The sequence below is a fragment of the Ischnura elegans genome, chromosome 4 (assembly GCF_921293095.1).
Source record: "Ischnura elegans chromosome 4, ioIscEleg1.1, whole genome shotgun sequence".
Lineage (NCBI taxonomy): Eukaryota > Metazoa > Arthropoda > Insecta > Odonata > Coenagrionidae > Ischnura > Ischnura elegans.
In genome coordinates this window covers 57,333,412-57,353,837 of record NC_060249.1, presented here as the reverse complement: position 1 = coordinate 57,353,837, position 20,426 = coordinate 57,333,412, and the positions used below count along the sequence as shown (strand labels likewise).

The 20,426-nt window shown below is 39.7% G+C and overlaps 1 protein-coding gene across 2 annotated transcripts in view; it reads left to right on the top strand.

Annotated features, from left to right (window-relative positions):
- Nucleotides 1-20,426, top strand: part of LOC124157549 (structural maintenance of chromosomes protein 6) — a 68,801-nt gene that overhangs the window by 37,783 nt on the left and 10,592 nt on the right. For both annotated transcript variants that reach the window (XM_046532373.1, XM_046532372.1), the window contains exon 14: nt 5,634-5,824. In XM_046532373.1, coding sequence (XP_046388329.1) covers nt 5,634-5,824 — 191 coding nt within the window. The remainder of the gene's footprint in view (nt 1-5,633; nt 5,825-20,426) is intronic.

Sequence of the window (20,426 nt, the reverse complement as noted above, 5' to 3'; positions counted from 1 at the left end):
ACCTCCATCCACTCTCGCCATCACATGGCAGTAAAAACTGTTAGTTTTCCCATGTTTCCTTATGTTTAAATGCTTTCTTTAATGTTTTAATTTACATTTAACTCAATTTATTTATTTATTTAGTTAATCCAAAAGCAGCACGAGGCCAATTACAGAGGACTGGAGAAACAATTTCATAATATTAAGCAACGTAACCAACAAAACAAAAAATATTCAACAGTATTTACAAATAAATAACAAAGAATAGTCATCGAGTGGTGCGAGGAATAGGGGGAAAATTACGATGGTGAGGGTGCAAGTTGGGTGATGGATGAAAAAAAGGATCAAAATTTGGAACACAATTGGCAGTTTGTACAGTTTTATAACTATTCTCATTTAACCCTTTCGCTGCTGTTCAATCTCCGAAAACCTTCTCCTCACATGCGGCGAAAATCTTAAAATGCGTTCCGTGGGCCCATGGAGCAGGTACTTCAAAAATGGGCGTGGTACACCCTCCGAAGGGTCGCTAATCCGGGACCATATCCTCGACGAACTCACCCACGCAGGACTGTCTCATCGGCCCTACCAGCGGGGGCCCTACCTCCGGAAAAGTGACCGCTCTGACTGCAATTTGAAAATCAATCTATCAATCCGATCATCGCAAAATGATTGTTTTCATCGCACTCCTGCCAGTCTAGCAATGAAGTACGTCTTTGAACCGTGTTTCTGCGACAAAAAATAACGGTTTTGTTAACTTTGCAAAAAAACGTGGCTGCGGACCACCGGAAAATGGCCGTTTTATCAAAGTTAACAAAATCGTTATTTTTAATCGCAGAAACACGGTTCAAAGGCGTACTTGATTGCTTGATTGGCAGGAGTGCGATGCAAACAATCATTTTGCGATGATCGGATTGATTGATTGATTTTCAAATTGCAGTCAGAGCGGTCACTTTTCTGGAGGTAGGGCCCCCGCTGGTAGGGCCGATGAGACGGTCCTGCGTTTGTGAGTTCGTTGAGGAAAGGGTCCCGGATTAGTGGGTCCCTTCAAAGTGCTTCGGCGAAAGTGCTGACTGCAAGGCAAGGAGGAAGAAAAAGTACGTCCACCGCAGTCTGTCGTGCGGACGTACTAGGTACGTCCATCGCAGTCTGTCGTGCGGACGTACTAGGTACGTCCACAGCAGTGAAAGGGTTAAAATCATACCTATATAGCCTGTAACTTTCATATAGTAGCAAGTCAATAGGAGCTAGGAACCAATTATTCCTATTTCCTTTATTTCTTATGGGGAAAATTGTTTCGGATAGCGAACATTTTGGATAACGACCAGCTTTCTGGAACGAATTGAGGTCTTAATCCAAGGTTCTACTGCACTTCATTCAATAGCAGGAATTCGAAAATGCATTTGGATCCGAAAATATCCGATCTGACAGATCTGGCTCCGAAAATCAAGGATCCTAATCGAATCCAGATCTGAAAAAAATCCTGGATCTGTCCATCCCTAGTTATTTTATTCCATTCAATTCTAAATTTTAATGACAGCAATGCTACAGATAAATCAATATCCCACCTGTTAGAAGGAATTAGAATGGACAGAATCGGGAATCGATTTGAAGAAATCGGAATTGGAATCAGAATCGAGAAAAAGTGGAATTGACTCATCCCTAGTGTATATCAAAATAATAAGCTTGGAACTCTTAAGATTGTTTAGTTAAAATAAAATGTCTACCCATTTAGATAACTCATTCAGATGGTATATGTTTGTCAGTCTTTATATTGAGAGATTTTGAGAGCAGGAATGTTCTGAGGGAAAATTAGAAGAGAAATATAAGGTAAGAAGAACAATTTTCGTCAATTATTGAATTCCATGGTGGTAATTTAGCAACCAGAATGTTTGGTGACTATCAATTGCATTGATGTTTTGAAAACAAAGAGATTTGATGCATGGAAGTTATTTGTGTCTTAATTAGTTTCATTTTTCGTAGAAATCATAGAGAAGTCCAATTAAATAAATTTTGCTATTTAGAGAGGTATTTTATTATGGTACAAAAAGTAATGGATTAATCCCAGATATCTTTATATTTTGCAAATAAATTATATTGTAAGTAATTTTGTTGTTGTTAAAGTTAAGGATAGATTATTATTATTTATTAAGTGGAGGTTCATCCACAAATATAAGTTCTCTACTATTTATTGATGCAGTTTTGGAAAACGCATTCCTGCATTATAAAATTTGGTGGCCTCATTGGCGGAGGGGAAAGTCCTTGTATTCTAATTCTGGGATTGTGGGTTTCAAGTCCTGCCAGGGTGCATTTATCACCACTCAGGATATGGGTGTGTGTAAAGTGGAAAACCTAACCATAGGCCACATACATCTGGTGCGATTCCAGGTCAAAATGGGCTTGGGACAGAATTGTCGGATAAAAAAAAACTATGTGACAGGTTACTCATCTGCTTTCTGCCCTCTTATAATTTGTTATAACTAGGGATGTGTCGATTCCACTTTTTTTCGATTCCGATTCCAATTTCGATTCCTTCAAATCGATTCCCGATTCTCGATTCCGATTCCATCGATTCTTACTCCTTCTAACAGGTGGGATTTTGATTTATCTGTAGCATTGCTGTCATTAAAATTTAAGAATCGAATGGAATAAAATAACTAGGGATGGACGGATCCAGGATTTTTGGAGCCAGATCTTTCGAATTGGATATTTTCGAATCCAAATGCATTTTCTAATTCCTGCCATTAAACAAAGTCATTTTCTAGTTTATTGTGGGTACATACAATCAATGGAATGCTTTTTAGATTTTCATACACATTTTAATATTTTTATAAATTAAAAATTATTTTATCAGCTTTCAAGTTGTTTTTTTAAAACATCTTTACATACACAGGGCCTAAACTGTTACGCTTGGGTTTGGAAATGAAAATAGGAAAAATCTTATGATGAACCACTGACCAGTGGCGTAGCTAGAGGACCCCCCTAAATATAAAAACACAATTACTTTCCTTCATAAAAGGGAAAAAAATATTTAAAAATCATGAATTTACAAAAATGAAAAAAAAATGAATCTTTGAAAAATGAAGTTTTTCTATTATGATGGGCGTTAAAGTTAGTTTGAAACCCTCTCCTTTGTACCCTGCTGTTTAAAAATTTTCCCCCCTGGTTTTGGACCCCCCCTGGTTTTGGACCCCCCCTTAGCAAAATTCCTGGCTACCCCCCTGCCATCGACTATGGTGAGGTGGATTTAGCACATCCTCGCGATAATTTACACCACAGTGCACGCACACGGCATTCATTGGTTCTCCTTATCTCAATGGAAATGTTTATGCACAATGAAATACATTATTTTCGATGTATCATTAAATTGAATTGCAACTGCTCAATTAGCAACACAATTAACAGTATTTAAAACGGCATTATCGTCACATGCGATGAGGTGCTCAACCGCTCAGCATGAGGAAGGAGTGGGCAGCAGAAGCGCGTAAAGAAGAGGTGGAGGGGAAGCAGCAGTGGCGTAGCCAGGAATTTCAATCGGGGGGGGATCCAAAACCAGGGGGGGAAATTTTTGAAAAACCGGGCACAAATAATGGATTTTAAACTAATTTTAACACTTTTTATAATCGAAAAACTTAATTTGTTAAAGAAAGATTTGGTAAATTCCTGATTTCTCAGTATTTTGTTTTCTTTTGTGAAGGACAATAACTGTGTTTTTATATTTCGGGGGGTGGGGTCCGGACCCTCCCCATGGCTACGCCACTGGGAAGGAGTGCGTAAAGGAGAGGTGGAGAGGAAGGAGCACACTCCCTCCATATTTCAAACAACAAGGCTACAAATGCGGGAGTCGGACGAAGAAGTCAGATCTTGCTTCAGTGACGTCGTTGCCTTCAAAGCGAAGCCGGGCGCGCTACGTGATACATGTAGTTGGCGTTTCCGATCCGTCTCTAATTGTTTGAGGGGTTAATGCTGCGCTTGTTTCTTTGAAAATTGTGCTGTTTGGACAATGTTGCATATCAGGAAAGGGTAATTGTAGAATTGTAGATAGAAAACTGAGTGGCAATCAATTAGAGCTGAAAAGCTATCAAGATATCTTCGGGCTCAGAAAGTAACTCTCCTAACATTTGTCGTCTAGAAACAGAGAATTGAAGCAGGTAGGCCAAAAAAGGTCAGTTGGTGAGACGAGTTAGGGATGAAACACGCGTCAATTGTTTTCGTGTGATTTGATATTTTCCTTATAAGACAATGATTTTTGGTCCATGTGATTTCGGATACGAAAAAAAAACAACAGAGGCACGGGCTGATGGACGGCCGAGAGTGGTTTTCTGAAATCCGCGACGTTGTTACTTTTGACGTGGTTCCTTTTTTATTTTCTGGCTGAAAATCCTGGCCATGGCTGAAATTCTACTCGCAACCTCTGCGAGAGCTTTCAAACAAAACAGTTCATGAGTAGGACAAGAATCGCATGCGACGATGCATTCGAAGAGAGAATCGGAACTCTTTCCACCCTGATGGGGCGTTGTATTCACTGAAGCTATTATTTAAAATTTCGGATCCAGATCCGATGTCTTCCGCGTCTTTAGATCCGAAGTATCCGATGAAGGGCAACATCCGCGGATATTTGGATGCGAGGTATCCGATCCGACAATCCCTAAAAATAATAATAGCCGCGGTGGCTACATTCTCGTTTGGCCTCGGTGGCTAAACAATAATGTAGCGTTCATTGCGTCCATACATACTAGAGCAGCCTGGCGGGTGTGCGGTGCCGGCCGAACGCAACCTGTCGAGTCCGCCCGGAGGCCACGGCGGCTTATGCCAAGCAAGTATCAACTTCCTCAAGGGTTGCATTGATGGAACTGGGCTATACAAACGCGAATGTGTCTAATTTTTTTATTATTGACGCAGACGCGTGTTAGTCTAAAAAAGTTACACACATAAAAAACCCGCTCTCAGCGCGTATTTGTAAGAAACTTTTTTTCACAGGAAAACTCGCTCTCTGCACGTTTTTATTATCATCAGACTTCAAATATCATTCGAAAATAAAAAAATATATTTCGATCTATTATACTTTAAAATTGGTGATCCAGATGAATTCTCCGAATGTGATTCATAATTGCAATAATTTGATTTGCCGTGACCAGCGGTTAATAAAAGAACGGAAAACGCATGCATTGCTTCCCGATCCCGAGGTTTCCAATTTTTTTTTCTCTAAGAGTTGCTCATGAACACGCGCCAATTCAGGGTTCGTCGGTTTGTCGCTCTTGCCGACATTTTCATGTTTCCGAGGCCGCTTAGGTATGTTCGTCGCAGCACCCGCGTGCCGGGCGTATCCTCCGCACCGGCAAGGCTGACACCGCGGCCGCTTAGGTATGTGGCAGCATTTATGCCCCAAAATTATAGTCTATGCTCAAAACATTTATCTTCCTGGAATCGATGGAATCGGAATCGACTTTAGGCGATCGATTCTCGATTCCGATTCCGCGCCCGAGAATCAGTGGAATCGAGAATCGACATTTGGAATCGACTCATCCCTAGTTATAACATTAAAAGTTGGATGGATTGGCAAATAGTGCCCTGCACTACATAAGACCTTTACATGATTATCAATGAGTGTGGGTGTTTCAAATGTTTCCTTAGTTAACTCAATTTCTTTGTTTCAGAGTAAATGTAATAACTTGGATAACAAATTAATGAAAGCTAAGTCAGTCATGGATCTGCAAATTAAGAGGATGAATGAAGCTAAGAAAATTTTGCAGAAGATGGAAGATAATATATCAGAGCAAAAAAATGTTGTAGCTTCTTGCATTGAAGATGCATTGAAGCTGACCAAAGAAAGGATAGAAACAAAAAGGTAAGCAAATAATTTTATCGTAAACTTTGATTGTTTTTAACAGAATTGCTTTGGAGACGATCACTTGTGATTTGCACAAAACTACCTGCGACATTCTTGATATTTCAACATTGGCTATGTACTATCATTTGCAAAAGTCTTGCAACAAATCGAGCGGCGCCACTTTCGCTCCACAAAGATTGTGCCCGGAAAATGTATGGTTTTAGGGTGTATGCAGCAATCCAACACTTGTCTTCATGGTTAAATATATGGAGAACGGGTCATTAGGTGGGTGAGGTATTTTTTCATCCTTTTCAGTCTCGGGATTTGATCGCTTCCATTTAAGTGAAATTAATGTTCATTATATTCCCCAAAACACATTGTAGCATTTTATGCAGGAGGAAAGATCGAGGGTAATTCCTCAGAGAGATTTTAAAAAGTTTGTAGCTTGGCTCTTTTTGAGTGATCTTAGCTCTTTTCAGAGAGCTGAGAGAGCTGGAAATCACGAGTCGTTCACTGTGAACATGGCAGACTTTTGTTTACATCTATCGACTCGGGTTGATGTTTTTAATACAATATCTACGACATAAGATACTAGGCAGCTTTGATATTCCAAGTGTTTCATACTATAAATATCCGAGCAAACACGTAAAATATGAAATTAGTTAAGCTGATGGGCATTAATCGTTGCGTAAGTTACAACAGAGTTCTCCGACGTCCGTCAATCGGTAAAGATGTATTCCTTTCCACGTATTCAGAGTATGACTAGGAAAACTTAATTCCAGCTAAAAGTCCTATTTTCAATGATTTTGGGATTTCAACAGGTATTATTTGATGATATGTTCCGCTGCTGAATCAGTGTGAATGCGTATAATAAATCTACGCTGCTATGTCGTTGATGATTCAGTTATCATATTTAACTGCAATCATTTACATATACTCTGATGAATTCGGGATAATGTAGGATACTTACTTAGCATAATTAATTATCTTCTCTACTTGCATTAATTAGGTTACATGGTTTTTGGAAATGTGTGTGTTGGCAATACGTTTTATGTTTAAGGCAAGATTGAAATCAGTGGAACTGCATCTCATTTCATAAAACCTTTGAAGTCGAGGAAGAAGGACGTAAGCAAATCCTAACAGAATTTCTGTTTGAAGTGAACGTACAGGCGTCCCCCGAGTTACGTATGTCTCGACTTACATAAATCCTTACTTACGTTAGCGATAACCGTATTTCAAATGATTACGTTAATTTTCGAATGCGAGCCCGAGGAAGTAGATATTCGCTCGTACAACCTATGGTAGAAAAAATATCGAATAGTTATCGAGTTTTTTACGTGCTAAAAATAACAAAGTGACCCATTTTTGTCTTTCCTCAAAGGAATTTTCATTAATTTCTGTAAAGAAATCGCTTATAAATCCCAAGTCAGCAATCAACGTGAAAATTTGAAGTTCTAGCAATGGATGTGGTTGCGCTCATTCCTGTACGATACAACTTGTTATACAGCATGCACACCCGAACTCCGACTTTCAACTATTTAAAAATTGTATCCTTAAGTTTGGACATTTCAATCCGTGGAATTAGAAGAAAATGAAGGTCAAGCAGAAATCTTTATTGCGGGAAAGAATTGTTTAGTACCCACGTAATGGCATTGAAATTTTGAGTGTTGGCAATGAACGCCGAGAAAAAGTTAAGAAAAAGTTGACACACACTATTAATTGTGTAATTGTTTACATGTTTCTGGCGGAAAATTTTATTGAGCTGCATTTTCTCGTTCTCTCATTATGTGTGCAACTGTAAATGAATATTGCATCATTGAAAGCTTTTCCCCACTAACTTTGTTGCACGTTAATGAAGGAGTTGGCTGAATAAAAGGTCACTTTTAATTAGCTTCGTGCTTTGGAAATACTCTTATATGTTTCCAGCGAAGTAAATACAGTAAACTCTTGATTTTACGAAGCAGGATTTTACGAAGTTTTCGATTTTACGAAGTGATATTGCGGTCCCGATGAAAAGCCTATGCTAAATACATGGCGCTATTCGATTATACGAAGTTTCGATTACACGAAATTTTTTGAATTTACGAACCTCGGCTCGGTCCCTAGGAACAAATGGCATTCGTTTATACGAACTACGGCGAAAAATTTGTCAACAAAACTAGTTACGCCGGCGTAAGTAGCTAAGAAATCAGCGCTTCGAACTGTGGTCCATCAAAAGTGCGAAATCGTAAATGATAATGCAACTTTGGATAGAAATGGGTCGCCAAAAACCTCACTGTGGAAATTTAGGGGGAGTAGGAGTTCAGTTAAAATATCGCGGCTGATATTATGCCCCTATTTACGTGCCTGTTCGTAAACATAGCATCGACAATAATTCGTAGTTTAACATGTCAGGAAGGTCGCGCGGAGTATTTCGTACACCCCTAATTAACCCTTTGCACTGCTGTGAACGTACTTCGAAGACTACTTGACTACTTTTCGCCGAAACACTTCGAAGGGTCCCTAATCCGGGACCCTTTCCTCGACGAGCTTGCCCTCGCTGGCCCCTGAAACTGGGCTATTTTTTAATGCATTACCTGACGCAACCCTGGGTTTCAAAGGGCAAAGGTGCCGTGGGGGGAAAAAGAGTAAAGTGCGTGTTACTGTGGGGCTGTGCGTCAACCAAACGGGCACGGACAAAATAAGCCCGTTGTCATTTGGAAATTTGAAAGGCCACGGTGCTTAATACATGTAAAATTGGAAGCCCTCCCCGTTTTTTACCATGCAAATAAAAACAGCTGGATGACCTGAGAAATTTTCCAGCAAACGGTTGTACGTCTACAGAGAAAAACTGCTGGAGAGAACAGCAAAATTGTTTTAATAATGGATAATGCCACTGTTCATAAATACGTGGAAGACCTAAAATTGGCTAATGTTCGAGTCCTCTTTTTACCCCCGAACTCGACTAGCAAGTCCCAGCCCTTGGACCAAGGCATTATCCAAGATTTTAAAGTCCTGTACCGGAAGAAGCTTGAGCGGCATTACTTGCGATGGATCGGTATGTATACATTCATCTATTTTGCTCATGTGCGTTTGGATATCGATTTAGATATTTTTATTCATGATTATCATTCTTTCAAATCTATTTGCTACTTTTATAAATGGGAACAGAAATTAATAACATCCCGAAATGGACGTTGATACATGCAATCCGCGCCATAATATCTTTTCGTGTATATATTGGCCTTTGTGAATGAACAACTTAAATATCTTAGGTATTGGACTCTATTTACCGCCAATTTATGTTTCAGGCTTCTCGTAATGAAGACGCACTTCCAAGTCTAACCATGAACTTTCTTCTCACGCGCTTCCCCGTTCTCCCATGCTGGGGTTCTGCCTTTCCAAAGCCTTCCCTTCCCTCCTGCCGCCTTTGGCTGATCTTGCTGACACCCACCTTACGCATCCCAAACCCCTCCTTCCCCAGCATTTCCCATTCACTCCCTCCCTAAGGTGACTGAGCTTGTGTGCGTCGCAAAAAAATACGGCCCCCAGAAGTAGACTTGAGGCAGAGCTGAAGGCCATTTCCCCACCCTTCTTTGTCTCGCCCCCTTCACCAGTCCTTGTGATGACCACACTTCTTCCCTCAGGCAATCCCCATCCCACTCTTATTCACCCCACCCACTGGGAACGTTCCCCGATTGTGGAGAAGGGCATGGTTCATCTTTACCTGCAACGGGGGGAAGTTATTAACCGGAGAGAGGCGGAAGAAGTATCTTCCACTATCGGGAAAATGGTGCCGCGCTTATAATTGTCTCTCTTCTTCTCAGCTGACTTTTCAATTGAAATTATTTTCTTTGCTCTTTCCACACTATATTTATTTACGATTATGGCGCGACTATTTTTTAGTGCTAAAACTAAGAAAATCTTTTCTCTATGTCAATGATCCTTTGCATAACTTTCAATGCGGCGGAGAAAGGAACACGAAAACTAAATGAGGTGACGGTACAGGTTTTTGCGTGTCATTTTTTGGGAATTCACGCTAGTGAACCAATACTTAACCACGTTGAGAAATGATACAACGTCTCTTGTAGGAAAACAATCAATGTGGATAATAACGTTTCTATCTATATTTCTCCGATACTGTAAGATGTTTCTCCTGTCGTTTTCCGGTTGGAACCTTGCTCCTGTCGGCATAAAAGGAGAGAAACATACCATATGAACAGGTCACCTCACACCCGGTATGAAGAATACAGTCCTGATGAAGAATTAAGTCTTTTATGGCAACGTCTGCGAAGATGATGGAACACAGTAGTCGGACGGAGAACTCAAACAGAATTTACTTCAAATATTCACCAGAAGATAATCACATCCTACGTTATTTATGATCGTAATTGAATCTCAGTGAAAATAGAGCACATTCTGCTGAAAATACGAATTAACTAGAAATATTAACTTACGAAAGTTATTTTGGAAACTGGCTAAGACCCTTGTTTTTCTTTTTTTCTCGTCACTGAGCGATAGAGGGCGACATAAATGGCGGTTATGCCGGCTGCCGCTAAAATTCCGTGGGTGTCAGAAACAAATATCTATCTTTTGCATATTTAATAGTAGCTATTGGCTCCTAACCACAAATTTATTACTGTAAATTCTTATAATAAACATTGCAATTCATTATTTGATTACATTTTCTAAACTGGTCGGGAATTTCTTTAGCGATCGTTGATGTTGAAGTATGAACAAGAAATGAGAATTTTATGGTGGTATAATTATTTAACGATTTTTCACATAATAAATCGATAGCAAAAAGCCTTTTCTATGAATTATACGGAGAATAACCACCGAAAACATTTAAATAAGACCACTAAAGACAAAAAACGGCGGAAGAAACAAAAGCGAACTTTTTTTCGTGACTTATGAAAAAGGTTTGAATTTACGAAACTCGATTTTACGAAGTGCCAATTTTCCGGTCCCACTGACTTCGTAAAATCAAGAGTTTACTGTATTCAAATGATGATATTTTCACGTTATTTTATTGAGATATGAGAGAATGAAAGTATGTTTCCGTGCGTGAAAGATTGAGTGTATGTGCGTGTGAATGTATCTAAGAATTAGTGATGGGTCGGTTCGATTCCTCGATTCTCGGCCAAGAATCGGAATCGAAAATGAGTACTTGCCAATGTGAAAAATCGATTACGATTCCAGTAGTACTTCAAACCACAAATTTAAATATGACCGCGTTTCCAACAGTCATTTGACTTTTCGCGCCGCGTTATCGTAACAACAAAACACATTATCTTCTAGGGATTTGCGAGTACTCGAAAGATCGAGTAGAGTCGAGTAGTTGGTACTCGACTTGAGCGTTTCGAGTAGCATTGCAAATGTCGAGTCAAGTAAGTTACGGTTACAGGGCTTTCGAGGCTAGTATGTCCAGCAGTCTGCCGACAGGAAGCGCTATCATGAAACTCATGTAATAATACAGTTTTTAAAGCCAATAAGTCATTCTAATGCCTTGGCTTGGTAGTTTTAGCTTGCTGTACACTCTATCGTTGTCGACGTGGGCACCGAATACATTTACGCCAGCCGCGGCGGCCGATCGTCTTCCGACCCAGCGCACACCGGTCCGAAATCGGAAAAAGATGGAAAGAGTCCAAAATCACCTTTTTGGGGATAGAGGCATGAAACTTAGCGTAAATACTCATAAATCATTACCAGATATATACTTATATGCCATTTTACATAAATACGACGCTTTAGTGATGATACAGTGGCCCAAACATGACCAACTTTTCAAAACCACGCGCGATCTCGTTAATCCTCGAAAATTTTTAAATTTATCCAGGTGGTGTTGCGTTGGTATGATTTTTATGGAATAAAAAACGCAATGTTCCTTTCACTTGGTGCTTTGTCTATACTTCCAATGACTTTTGGAGATTTTGGCTTTCATCTGTCTGGTTTACAACGCGAAATGGTCGACCCGTTTTTCACTTGAAATTTGACATAAAGTAGAAACTATCTTTCGTTTACGAAAAATATAACTCGGAAAATTTGAACCACAATATAAAGTAGATATTTCTAAAGAGTACTAAGCAGAAATCTTAGAAAAAAAACGTTTGCGAAGAAGTAATTAAGAGCGATTTTTCAATTGCGCGCCCAGGCTGAGTTATACGCCGCGGAACTCGGTAACTGAGGCCAATTTTTCAAGTTTTTTAAAACTTTAGTCTTGAAAATTGTCATTTAAAGCATGGATAATCGCCTTCATTGACTTAAAACACTAAACTGAGGGTGTTAAAAAGGGTTATGTATAGATCGACTTGACCATTTAACGCATTACTCGAGTGAAAATACTAAGGATTGGATATTTTTCGGAACCATCCCACGCATAAGAAATATGGCTCGGGTATTGAATTAAAGTGAAGAGATTAAGTCGGCATGCTTAAGAGAGTGGAAAATGAACTGTTTCCTCGAAAGGCAACAACCGATACCCTTTTTCCCTCTCCACCTTCGCAGAGGTGAGCCGCGCAGAAAGCAGAGTTTTCACATCACAAGGCATCTTTTAGCCTTTTTATTACTGCGTCCGTCCAATGTGATATTCATTTGTAGCTTTTAGTTTCTTTCTTGAACTTAAAAAAACAAGAGTTTTTAAGGTTGATTAAACGACGTGAGAAGTATAGATATTTTTGGCTCTACAAAACTAAAGCTAAGTTCTTTAGTTCATTTGCTTAGGCAACTTGAGTTCCATGAGGATTCAAGATCCATAAAGATCGATGATGTACTTCAAGTTTCTGAAATCTTCCAATTTTGGGAGAAAAGTACTTGCCCAGCCACACAATTATGTAGCAAAAGGCAATTTTCTGCAGGCAGTAATACTGTAACATGGAGACATCAAAACCTGCTGGCTGAGCATGAACATGTTGGTTTTTCTGCTTGAGAATTTGAAAGGGCCAAATATTACATGATTCATATAAGTAGTATTTAATCTTAATTATATCTGTGAATATGACTTTACTCAGGGCTCTCCCTTGTAGCAATAAGTGGTCTTTTTCTTGGAGCCTATGGCATCAGAATCGATGGAATCGGTATCGGTAGAATCGGAATCGAAATGTCAGAATTGGAATCGGGATCGGAATCGATAAAATTTTGGAATCGACCCATCACTACTAAGAATATAGTAATTTACTGGTATTTTTTTGTGTGTTATTTGCTCGTAATCCTAGAAACTCCTACGTGTATTAACTGTGACAGTGAAACCACCAGATTCATCGATCAACGCAATATATATAAGGCAGAAGATATAATGATTATTGGTAGGTAGAAGATGCATTCTTTGGGCCCTTAGATCATAATTAGTATAACATAATGAATCAATTTAAGTATTCAGTTTAGTATTGTAGCGTTGAGATACCATACTTTCCCAAATCCACGCGATAGGTCAACTCTGGGAATAATATTACGCATTTTGATTGGCAATGCTCAAGATGAAACTCTCAGACTAAATGTATGTTTATCGATTTTGTATCTAATAACGTAAGAATACGCGGTAGAGTTAATGAATATCGCAGTGAATTGAATGAAACTTCACCGAGAATTTACCGTGCATTTCTCCGCTGAGAATTTCACCGTGCCGATCGCAATCTCTGAAGCACTAACGCAAAAGTTCGACTTGCGTAAATTTCGACTTACGCAGAGTCTGCCGGAACGCATCTCTTACGTAACTCGGGGGATGCCTGTATACGCTTGCTTCATTAGAAATACAAATACCGAGTTAGAAACATAATAACAAATAATAATAATAACTTATAAGGACGATACCATACCGAAGTCGCAGGCGACTCGAGCAACAACATCATAATATTCCTGTAGTATATACTAACCAGCCGAAACATAAAGTATGCGAAAGCCTCTGTGCTCAAGCTATAATCATATAAACGAATAAAAGACTAAAATGCTGAGAAAGTGATTATTTTGATCAAAACTCGTTCAATTGAGAAGCACATGAAAGCAGCTCAGTGTTACAATCACAATAAGTTATCAAAATTATCGCCTTCAACAATTGAAGTCTGAATAGCGCAGTGGAAGAATACTTGACTGATAACGAGAGGGTCGGCGTTCAAATCCCTCCAATGTCCAAAATTTTTTTATCCTCCTCACAGCTGTATTTTATTTTAAAGTTTTTATATTTTTAAAATGTATCGTAAGATGGCACCAGATGTTGAATTTGAGCATTTTTTTACAACAATTTCTAATTTAAATGATCGTGCCACTAGAATCCTGCGTTGTTAGCGCGGTAGGACGAATCATTCCGTTTCCCTAGAGGGAACTCCGATCAGAATCACTGGTGAATGTGATTCCCATTGCTATAGGGTTTCCTTTACAGGTCCGTAACTGCTCATCATTATTAACCTTTGGGATGAGAACTATCGTAGTAATCTAAGGTTGCATATAAGTAATTTCTTAAATAGATCAATTTTAGCTGATTAAAAAGAAAATTATGAGTGAAATTTTTTAAATTTTGCAGCGATTATGCTGTCCGTCTATGTAGTATGCTGCCTAACTGTCATCAACGTGTCGCCATTTCCTACCAAGTTAATTTTTCCAGTAAAGTTTTTCGGAATAATTTTACCCTTTTCCGTTTCGTAAATGAGCATGCTGTACTGCAGTGACAGAAACTTTTCTTTGAAAATTTTCAAGAAAAAATCCCTCGATAGAAAAAGAGATAAATTAAGTGAAGAATTTTACTTTAAACTTAAGGCCTCAATATTCTATAGTCATTGTTTTTTTAATACAGGAATTTTGATGGAAAGGGACAGAATGTGAGTCCAGCTGATCTACTGAGTACAATCCTAGGAATAACCTATGCAATAGTAATCCTTAATCGTGCACGCACCCCAGCGCTTATTTTTAAATATAGGAAAGGCTTGTCTAGAGGTATTTATCAACTATTCTTCTAGTGCGTACTCTCTTCAAGCAAATTATGGCATCAGCATTTATATGATAGAGCTACAAATTGGCCCTCTTTACACTATTTTGGAAGTTAGTGAGAATCACTTATGGCCTGCAAGTTTTACTCCAGGTAAATTGCTTCCTCGTCCTTGGCTGGTAAACTTACGATAAAGATGTAGGGCAAGACAAGGTGCAGGACCTATCAGCTGACCAAAACTACGGTCTGGGAGCACCCGATTCAGCGTTAAGAGCTGAGGGAGCGGCTAAATTCTGCGCAAAATATTTTACCTCCCTAATCGATAGTCTGGAATTAAAAAAGGGCGAATATTGGTTGAAATTGACTTTCAATTTAGTCTCTGTCCGTCGTTGTTATAGGAAACCTTACCAATGGAGGCATACATACAAGGTGCAGGTGTATGTATGTATGTATTGTGGCATCCCACCCCCGACTCGCCCGGATACCACAATAGAACCAGGGGGAGACGTCGCACAAAAAAATAAAAAAAATACAAATCCGCGAAGATCCCTCCCGCATGGGACCTACGGGACAAAACTATGCCACTCACTTCTCGTAATTCAAATAAATAAAGAAAATATTCCCCTTCTGTGAAGATGATTGCGGGTGGGGGGTTCCCGATTCAAACTGATGGGTGACGTTCAGGCGCTGATGCACTCGTCCAACACGCATTTACGGGAAGGAAATCAGACGGGGTGAAAGGAAGGACGAAGGATATTTTCAATGGGGTGACCCGTGGAGGAACCAGAACAAAAACACTCTCTCAAACACTTTCAATTAAACAAAATATAATTCACACAAATAAGATTGCATATGACAAAAGAAAAACAAAAGGAACCCTCTTATACGCTAATGAAATATGAATTGGTGAAAGCCACTTATGAAACATCGATGATAAATTACAATATAAAAAAAACAACAATATAACTTGGTTTCTAGATGAAAATCAATATAGAAAATGATGATAACAAATAAAAGTTCGGTGATGAACACATAAATATGATACAAATTCAATGATTCCTTGACTGGGGAGGTAAATGATAGTCCATCCCGTCTCTTGTAAATTTGGGGTGCGAACGTTAATTGTACTTGGTGACTGATTTCACTTTCACTAATGTAATGGGTGCGTTCCGTGACTGTTTGTCTTAACTTGGCTTGGCAGGAGACACAAGGGGGCTTTGGGGGGGGGGGGGGGGATAGCTGCAATCTTACTTTATTGTAGTCCGAGTCTGGACCAGGTTGGATCCAACACTCTCTCGTTCCATTTACTGCACTCCTTTCTCCCTTGTTGGAGGAAGCTGCATCCGGAACGGAGATAATGCGTCCTCTTCAACTGGTCCTTTGCTCCTTCGGACGGGGGGGGGAATTCTTCTTCCAGATCAATCTTTCTGGAAACACTTGGGCCCCTTGTCTCCTCCTGCCGTGCGTCGCACTGATTTTGGGCATAGGCTCCGCCCGACAGTCACTTAGGAATTCTCTTGGTTCTCTTACGCGCACCACCTTTTATCATACCTCAACTAGGGGTGGGGGTAATGCACAATGAAGGGAGGGAGGAGTAGTACGCCACTCACTCAGGGAAAACCCGAGCTCCCCTCCTCCCACACATACACACTCACACACACAACCATACAAAAATCGGCGAAAACACATTCATCCCCTCTTACTCATCCACGCCTTCCTCCACGGGCCATAGTCTGGGGGTGGGGTTTTGGGAAAGGTCGTGGAACGAGCAGGTAAACTGGTAGGGAAGAAAATGCGCCGAGTAAAAATGCACTGTAATGGGGCTTGAACCATTACAGTATGTAGGTGGAAGAGGGGACTTTCCAGTCTCAACCTCGCCCGAATAAAGGCATTTTATTATTATTATTACATGGATAGGGAAAAGTCGTACTATTAAGTCACTCTTTAAGTTGGCTGTCCTTAATAATATAATAATGACCTATATATTTAAATCGAAACAATAACTAATTTACTATAAAAAATAGAAGATTAATGAGATAGGATCACTAAATATGTTAGTGCTATCGTAAAAATTTAAGCCTCTCCTAGATATGTTAACAGTAAAAATAAAGACACATTCTGCTAGCAACGATGAGGCCTAGCGATTTTTTTTGGCAGTCAAAATTCCTTTTTTTCCGAGGAAACATTTCCATTGGTGTAAATATATTTATCCAATTAACAAAAATTGACAATTAATGAAGAAGAAAGCTTATGAAGCTATCTTTATCAGCTTCAACCAACGTAAAGAACTATTTACTGTCAATCAAGTAAACATGATGGAGTCGAAACAGCCGTGTTTAATTTCCGAAAAATTGCCAGTTATTTTTTTTTTTTCATTTATTAATTCTCCTATATCGAACAAATATTTCAACAACTTAATATAAAGTCTCCTTAATGACGTTGAATCCCTAAAAAGTGTTACGAGCGAGTTCATTTCCGTGTTCCTAATGGCGAAATCGTGTCCCCAGCTGGCCTTATGGGGTTTACCATTGGAAGCCAGTCCTCATAGGTACCCACTCTTTTAACCTGAGCTTTTAACGGGTAACTATTTTTCATTCTCTACTCCAGTCAACTACGAGTATAAAAATAATAAATAAATAATAAAACGCCACGACGACGCAACAACATCGATGCTTGATCGACGCTCGTTTACTCAACTGAGCATCGTAATGATTTCCTACGTCACCTACGTGCCATGATGACCCGTTCATGAGTCGTTCCCGAGCTACCATGAAGATTCATACCCAGATAGTGATCATTCAAATTTAATGGTGGCCAGAAATCGACAATGGAGCGAAAGTGGCGCCGCTCGATTTGTTGCAAGACTTTTACAAATGATAGTACGTTTGGTGATGAACCAAGTGTAAAAGTCTATTTTGAAGAATTTCTGTCAATATAAGGTTCTTGTGAATTTTTCAGTACTACTAAGAAAAGGGTTTTTACAAGTTTTGGGTTTTTTAATTAATTGGCATTCCTTAAGCTGGTGTCCCACAGTCGAATTTGCATAAAAAATTTTGGACCAAAAATTTTGATGCGAACGCATTTGGTCCAAAAATTTGTATGCAACAGTTTGGGGTCTCCCACGATGCATCTCATTTGGAACAAATTATGGAAAACAAATGGTAGACAATATTTATGTAAACAAATGTGTAAGCTAGTGAAGTGGAGGATTCTTTCTCTGTTAGCGGTCAAATTTATCTGAGCAGGCCTCTTAAACATTAAAGAGGTGAAAAAAAGAAAACGGAGGGAGTGTTGGACTTGGCCTTGGCCAGAAAGGGGATATGAAAGCGTTGGAATAGGCATGCTAACCATTTTGGGGAAGGAGTTGGTTGCCGATGTTCCCGTAAATTATTGACATTATTTGATGATGAGTGAAGATATTTTCATGTCCCTTATCATCAAGGTTGAGGGTAGAATAAAACACAAGGATTACAAACGTGAGGCAGTTTATTACCACTAGGAAAATGTTATTAATAAATGTAATGGAATACTATCAATCTATTTAATATATAGAGATGCGCGAATAGTATCCGCGAGTACTCAAATACCTCGAATACTAGAAAGTATTCGATATTCGAGGTCTCGAATAGTTATGCTAACAGTACCGCCTCGAGTACTTCGAATTTCGCGTCACTGTCGCACGCACGTTGCTGGTAGTTGACCCGGAAAAATGTAGAAAACTCTAGTTGTTTAGTGCATGCAGCGCCATTTTAGGCAAGTTGACGAACTACATCAAATTCGCAGATTAGAGCGGTGAAAAGAGTTCGATGTGGTGAACCAAAAATGATTGGGGGAAAAAAATCCGAAAATCCCCGCTTTCCCCCACCAGGAGAACCTCAGTGTCGTGGGATAGCAATATTAGGACATTTCCCACGATCCGTTATCCCCCTCCATTCAGCACTCGCCTCACCCACTCTGACCCTTTCCCCTTCTCCGAAATCAAACAAAAGGTCCTCGCTTGCGCAGGGTTCGTATTACGAAGACCATAGCTTCGAAAAAAATATCTAGTTACACGAGAACAATAAAAGCATGTCTCACCCTTTTCCCCCCTTTTCTAACCCGCTGAACTTTTTCTGCCTACCTGCTTCGAAGTTCCCCATTTCTGGAGGTCAACTGCTGCATGAGTACCGTGGGATAGTTACATTAGCGCATTTCCCAAGGTCCGCTATCCCCCTCCATTCAGCACTAGCCCCCCCCTTCTGAGGTTTTCCTATTCTGCGAAATAAAAAAAGGTCCCAGCTCGCGCAGGGATCATATAACGTAGACCTTAGCTTCGAAAAAACATCAAGTTACACGAGAACAATAGAAAAGTGTTTCGCGCCCCCCTTTTTCTCTCCCACAGACCTTTTTCAGCCTACCTGCATTTTAGTTCCCAGTTTCTGAAGGTCAACTGCTGCATGAATCACCTATTAGCCCAAAAGGTGTCTAACAATGACTTTCTGCAATTGATATTACCCCTTTGTTGGATTGAAATATTAGTAATGCATGCGTAATTTAAAAAAGAATAAGACCAAACGCGACGCATTTCTGACTTTATTTAAGCATTTTACGTGAGGAAATAAATGTCAAAATACGACGGAGACTTAGCATTCTGGCGAGACTTGATATGAGCAACAAAGCTTCGATATTTGGTTTCTCCCTGATAGCAATTCCAATTCATCTTCTTATCCCGTGAGAACTTCCAAAGATGGACTGAAAATAGTTGAAGAAAATCCGGTGGAGAAGAGCTTGTATTTTGCAAAATGCCTCAGATTGTCCGCTAGCACTTGACAGCAGGAGTGCGGGGTAAAGCGAGCTACCTGTTGAAAATAAGAAGTTGGATGAAGCCGAGTATCAGATGGGCGTGCCGCTGAAATGGCATTTGGTAGATAGGAATGTATACATCAGACAGAAATCTATCGTAGCAGTGTAAATGCCGAGACTGCATGCAATCATTTTTCGCAAGGTGGTGTGTCCCCTTACAGTATTTGAAAGAGATGTTAGTTGAATCAACTATAAGCCCAAATTGTTTCCATAAAATTAAAATATTCCATTAATCAGCTAAATTCCTGTTCAAATCCTTTATAGGAAATCAAAATTTCTCCCCAAAATATTGTGTTTCCTGCTGCCTAGGCAACCAAGTCAAACATTCCCGCATTCATTGTTTAGTATTCGAAATTTGAGGTATTCGAATATTCCAGCAATGATTTAATATTCGAATTCGGCATTAGAGTTCGAGAAATCTGCTATTCGACCCATCTCTAATATAATATATCGATCAATCCATAATCATTGCGATGAAAGCGGGCAGCCGTAGTGTTTCACAGGTAGTCATTTCTCCAGTAGCTCGCATCGCATCCCTCCATGCCCATCAAATGCATGCCCTCCACAAAGCTAACCTGTAGAATTCGACCTTGATACCTTTAGTAAATCTTTAATTCTGTCCAAAACACCCCTCCTTGTATTGCGATTCTAATAGCTAGATCGTGTGCTAGTTGCCCATGGAGGCAACTAGCACACGATCATGCTACGTTGTAATACACAGCGGTTCTAGGAAACCCCAGGGTTTTTGGCAAACTGTCTCCTCAGGCGAGTGCCTAGCTGTGACTCATACAATCTCTACTTCCTTAGTCTATGCTTCCACTTTCCCTGCTGCCTTCACTTCTACTATTCCCTTCCTCTCCAGTTTGGCCTTGACTAGTAAGG